Below are 5872 nucleotides of genomic sequence, written 5' to 3' on the forward strand. Positions count from 1 at the left end.
CTTAGTTCAGAAGGTGCCACTGGTAGACAGGCACGTAGGAGAATGGAGATATCAAGGTTAGCTCAGATGAGGAATCAAGGTTAGCTCAGATGAGGAACCAAGAATTCGTCGAAACTGTAGGGCAGCGGGAGGGACTCAGCCGTGTTGGCATATGAAGTTACAGTACAGAAAACTGTCGGTGACCAGTTTCCTGTTAGATAAGGGTTCCAGCAGCCTGGGAAGTGTGTCTCAGGTGGAATGGAAAGAATGTGAAATGGAACCTCAAGTCACTGTTTTTCCCAGGGATACATCTGCTTTGGCTCCTGATCGGCAGTTACCGATCCATCAATAAATCTGATGTATAAAAGGAGGAGCAGGGAACAGAGAAACCCAATTGAGAGCCAGAGATGGAACTTCAGGTTTTAAGTGCAAATCAAAGCAAATTTATATATCTATATACATACATACATATATGGAAAAATTCTAAGCTGTTAAAGCAAGTTTAGCCATGACAAACCAAAGAGTGCCCAGGTCAGCTAAGAAAGATGTAAGTTCTCACGGGACTTCAGTGTGCATTACCCAGGAACATTGAAGAATCACTCTTCTTTTTCATCCATTCTCCCCACTCCTACCCCTTACTGCACCCCAGCAGGTCAGTTAAGCGTACTTTTTACTCCAAGAACATACTTAGATCTCTGGTTTTTCACCTGGTTGTGGGGGCAGATGCATTTCCAAGCAGAACCACCAGATGGCAGGATGACTCCACATACCTACTTGAAGAATAAACGTTCTGATCAGGACACACACACAGCCACTGCTAGGGAAAATGTGGAAGTAAGTGAAGATTGTCTTTGGGACATCTGTGTCCCGTTCTGATCTAACTCCCACCCTTGGGTTCCCCTGGATCAGGGATTCAGTGATCCAGTGCTGTCTGCTGAATCTCTAAACCATTTCCTAGCTTTTCCCTGGGGTATAGCATCCAGGCTTATCTTCCCTTCCTCCACAACCCTACTCCCACATTACTTCCATATCCCTATACCCATTCAGTCGATAATTATATAAGGAGAAGGAGACTGATAATTCCTCTGGGTTATTTGCAGCTCAAAAGAAAATGCTGACCCACAGGAACCTTTAACTCAGGGGTTCTTAACTTGGGGTCCCTCACCCCAGGGAGTCCACTGTTGGACTTCAGAGGGTCTGTGAAACTTCAAACACTGTAGGAATTTAGCGTTTGTGTTCTTATGTGTGTTTTCCTGAGGGCTAAAGCTTTCATAAGATTCTCAAAGGTCTCAGACCCACACAGGGTTAAAAACTATTTTAACTGAAAGTGAACTTTCAGCCCAAAGTTTCTGCAGTGCAGAGTGAAATGAACACTGGGCAGTTTGAAACAGATTTTTACTTGTAAGTGGGCTTCGCAGGTGTCCGTGAAATTGATGGGGAAAGCTGGCATCCACCAAGAAGTAGAAGTCCTGAGAAATTCTTGGCACACCCTAGGCTATTGTATGACCTACACCCCCACATAACTTTGTTCCCCACCGAACTAGAGCAAGTGTTGCAGACAGGAGGGCCACAGCATGTGAAAGTAAAGACTTTCCAGCTGGTGATGCCTTTTCCAGCAATGTATTATTGACTTCACACTCCTTGCCTGGCTCTGCCTGAGGCTCAGCAGTGCATGACTTCTTACAGATAACTCCACAGCTACCACCCACTCCAGCACCTACTCTTGCCTGGTAGGAATAGCCAGTGTCAACCCTTCCTGCCCCACCCCCGCCCCATGCTGGGTGCCTCAGACCCAAACCAGCAAACTGTGTCAAGTAAGAACTGCCATCATACATTTTGCCCAGCTGGCCGCTGGCCCAAGGGGGCCTGCCTGGCTAGTCTTCTTTACATTAGGCCACGGGGCTCAGGCCACTGCTGTTGCATTACATTTATCCCTTTGCAAAATCCCCAAAGAGCCTGTCACCACTACCTTCCCTATTCCTCCCCGCCTCCCACCCCTACCCCCGAGATTTTCTTCAGGTTAAAAATTTAAAAACAAAAAGATTTTCACTTTAAAATAAAGCATCTATGAAAACTTAATGAATTGTAAATAATTTTTAAATAAAATGAAAATGCTTTTCCTGGAATGTGGCTGTTTTCCTTGCCCCTGGAATCTCAGTTCTGAAGCAGTTTCATTTGAGATGCAGGTTGGGTAGAGCTCACAAGTAATTATCTCACCGGGGGCCCAGCTGCCTGAAGAGGCAAGGCTGTCAGGGCCAAGTGTGAGACTGCAGTTTAAGGTTACAGGAAAGCACTGGTGGTCTACTTTGGGAAGCCAGATGAGGAAGATTTTGCAGGAGCAAATGCCAGAAACGGAAAGTAAAACCCAAATGAAAAGCCAGAGTGTGAATGAGGACGAGAAAGGAGCACTAAGACAATTATTTGTTGAACCATGTGATGTGCAAGGCATTGGCAGGTGCCTTCCGAGTTCAAAGTCTTAGGGGCCAGATCCAGGCAAGCCTCTGACACATGTCGGTCACACTGACTCCCTTCTGAACTCCAGTGTTTTCCAGCTGAAGGTGGGAAAAGAACAGGGGAGTGGGCCAGAATTATTGGTCAGTTTTAAACCAATGCAGGAGGAAGGGAACAGCAAGACAGGTGGGAAGGTGTGTTTGGGCCTTTAACGTTTATTTAAGGAAGTTTGGAATCTGACACCTGCCACCAATCCTGAAGAAATAAGATCTTACTGGGTAGGACCGCGTTTTGGAGGGCCTCAAACCATTTTAATATCTTAGACTTTTTTGCCCCCAACAACTGATTTTTGCCCCCTTGAAAATACTATAACCCTTGTTGAGAGTTCATAGTTTAAAGCTGTGTTTGGAGAGAATGAGAAAAGATTGACAGAAGGTAGACTCATTCGACTTCTATTCTGCCTGTCTTCCCTTACTAACGACAAGCATCTTTAAGCAGGTAAAACAAATACTGATACAAAAGGAAATGGAACAGAAGGTAATGAAGAGGTGGATGTGAGGCCATCTCATCACTTTAAATCCATTCACATGGCCAGACCCAATCACACACTTGCACAGTATTCACTGAAGGATGCTGGAGGTCCAGCCAGATGATTGGTGGATCTGGAAACCATATCCTGTGCAGAAACACTGAAGAAAAGTGGCAGGGGAGAATTTCACATGGAAAAGCAAAAACAATAACAACTGCGACTTTCAAATATTCAAAAAATCATCAGTTGGAACTGCCAGTGGACTCTGTGTTAGTGGTTTAAAGGAAGGGAAGAGGGGGACCAGGAGAGTAGGACAAACGGGAATCGAATCTTGAATCAAAGTAAAAGATCTTCTTAATTGAGTGCTCCGTCAATAGAATGGGGTGCTTCACCAAGTATTGAAAGAAGCTATCCCCACTCTCCTTCATTCCCATTTGAAATTGATGAGTCAGGGACAATACGGCAGACCATTGCACTGAGGAGAGAGGCTGGAGTTAAAGACTTCTAAGACTCCAATCATCCCTCAAGACTGTAGGATTTTGTAACTCAAAGGCATTCTGGAAAGGGGCAGATCCTGTTAAAATAACAAGAATTATCTTCTAATATTTTTAAACTCCCAGTAGTAGCCCTCTTGTTTTAAGACTCAGAATCTACAAAACCATCATGAGGAGAGTCCCTTGGACTCTCTGAAAAAATGTGATCTGTGTTCAAGTGGCTCTAATTGTTTCAACAGAGAATGGGACCACAATGGGAGGGGCTATGCTCTAGAATCACCGAGTGCTGTCAACCCTTCTATGAATCCATGAAGTCCAGGGTCTTAAGTGACATCAGAGGACAGCTGGCCTCTGGAGGACAAAGCCAGCAAACCGACAAAGCTGTGATGCGGCACGCTCACTAAAGAGAGGCATGTTGCAAGAATACGTGTTAAGTGTTTTCCTCTAGCAACAGTAAATCCCTCTACAGCATTTGTTTTAAAACCATGGTTACAACCCATTAGTGGATCACAAAATCAGTTCTTTAGGTCTCAATCAGCACTTTTATTTCTTCAGGGAAACAGAACACAATAGAATACAATGGACTGAAATATCAGAATGCACTACACATAGCAAGGGTAAATACAGTTCTATGAAATGTTTATTTCCATTAAGTGTGTGTGTGTGTGTGTGTGTGTGTCTGTGTGTGAAATGTAAATATATTTCTTTCCATGGTTGCCCTAAAGAACTAAAGCTTAGGGCTAGGGACACACCCATGCAGAACGAGCAGGGAGACAGACACTCTGAGTGGAGGTGATGAGTTTTAATGACACAGCCAAAACCCACAATCACACGGGGCTCTTCAGACAACTTGATCTTTGGGACCAGACTTTGTACAGAGTCAAGCAACACAAAGAAGCACACAAGCAACACAGGCCACCCTTCTGCTTCTAGCAAGGGGGCAAGTTATCTACAACTCATGATCAAAGTACTTTATTCTTCTTCAAAAGAAATCTTACTTTTCTCTGACCTCCAAAAGGGCTCTAATCCCAGGCCAGCATTTTTTTTTTTAACGGGTGTTCCCTTCACATCGGGCCAGTTTAAACAGGGGCCACCTGCAGTCCATCGTAGTCCCTAATCTGTGATGTATATACAACTAGGTTTGTGCAGGCAGGGAACACACAGGATCGAGAACTGCTTTGGTGGTGCTGATTTGGGTGATGCTTCTTCACTGGATTTTGGTGACTGCTTCATGGATGGAGGTGGCCACGTATTCTAGATTTTTGGTGGTTAAGCCACACATGTTGATCCGACCACTTGGCAGCAGATAGATGTGCTTTTCTCTGATCAGATATTCAACCTGCTTGGCTGTTGAAAACCAAAAGAGATATAATCAGAGTAGTAGGAATCCTTTAAGCCGTGGAGGTTCAGCAATTCCATGACAATTATAACTTTCCTTCTTTCCCCGTAACACAGAGAAGCAAAACGAAAGAATTTTTTGGTCCAACTGGCACCAAGGGAAATATCAGGAAACTAGTCTTATTAGCTAACTGTCTAATCCTCAGTAGGTTTACTATCACTCCTCCTCATGGGAATTTTAATCTGAGACTACCTCCCAACGCTGCACGTTACATACACCAGGACACCCTATCAACTGAAACAACCCTCAGATTTAAGAACATTCCGTTGATATGAAAAACTGGTTATGAAGTGCTTCCTTTATCTCTTCCTTAACCTGTATTCACTTATCCCTGAGCACCTAGCAGCAACCTGTCTTTGACATTTTGTTTTCATGAGCCCCCCGTGCATGAGAGGTGCTGGATAAACACTGTGTACACGAACCAATGGGTTGAAAAACTGCAGACACCTCTGACCTGGCACTTCTCAGCTTCATTCAGACACATGCAGGAGGGCTTTCCCATGTGTTTGCAGAAATGCTCTGCTCGTGGATGAAACAGGAAGGGACTGCCTGTACCTCCTTTGTGCCACAATCTAGAGCTTTTCTGTTTTACTGTAAAGCTTTAAGAGAATTTTAGCTGATTTTTGCTTAACTAACTTTGTACCCTTAAGACATCATCAGTTTGAGGGAACGGGATAATAATAATTGTTATGGACTGAATGTCTGTGTCTCTACAAAATTCATATAAAGCCTAACCCACAATGTGATAGTTTTGGGAGATGGGGCTTTGGGCAGTTTCTTACGTTTAGATGAGGTCCTGAGGGTGGAGCCCCCACGATGGGAGTAGTGCCCTTATGAGAGAAGACCAGAGAGCCAGCTCATGGGTGGGCCTGCCCGCTCTCTCTTCTCTCCTCTTTCCTCTCTCTCTTTCCTGCTCTCTCCCTCCTCCTCCCCATAGTGTGAAGATGCAGTAAAAAGACAGCCACCTGCTAGCTAGGAAGAGAGCCCCCACCAGAACCTGACCATGCTGGCACCCTGATC

The 5872-nt window shown here is 44.7% G+C and overlaps 1 protein-coding gene across 1 annotated transcript in view; it reads right to left on the reverse strand.

Annotated features, from left to right (window-relative positions):
* Positions 1–3975: 3975 nt before the first annotated feature.
* GOT1 (glutamic-oxaloacetic transaminase 1) overlaps positions 3976–5872 on the reverse strand; it is a 24505-nt gene continuing 22608 nt past the window's right edge. Inside the window, exon 9 of the mRNA XM_011378819.2 lies at positions 3976–4800. Coding sequence (XP_011377121.1) covers positions 4661–4800 — 140 coding nt within the window. The 3' untranslated portion in view covers positions 3976–4660. The remainder of the gene's footprint in view (positions 4801–5872) is intronic.

Source organism: Pteropus vampyrus, unplaced genomic scaffold, assembly GCF_000151845.1.
Source record: "Pteropus vampyrus isolate Shadow unplaced genomic scaffold, Pvam_2.0 Scaffold348, whole genome shotgun sequence".
NCBI classification, from domain to species: domain Eukaryota; kingdom Metazoa; phylum Chordata; class Mammalia; order Chiroptera; family Pteropodidae; genus Pteropus; species Pteropus vampyrus.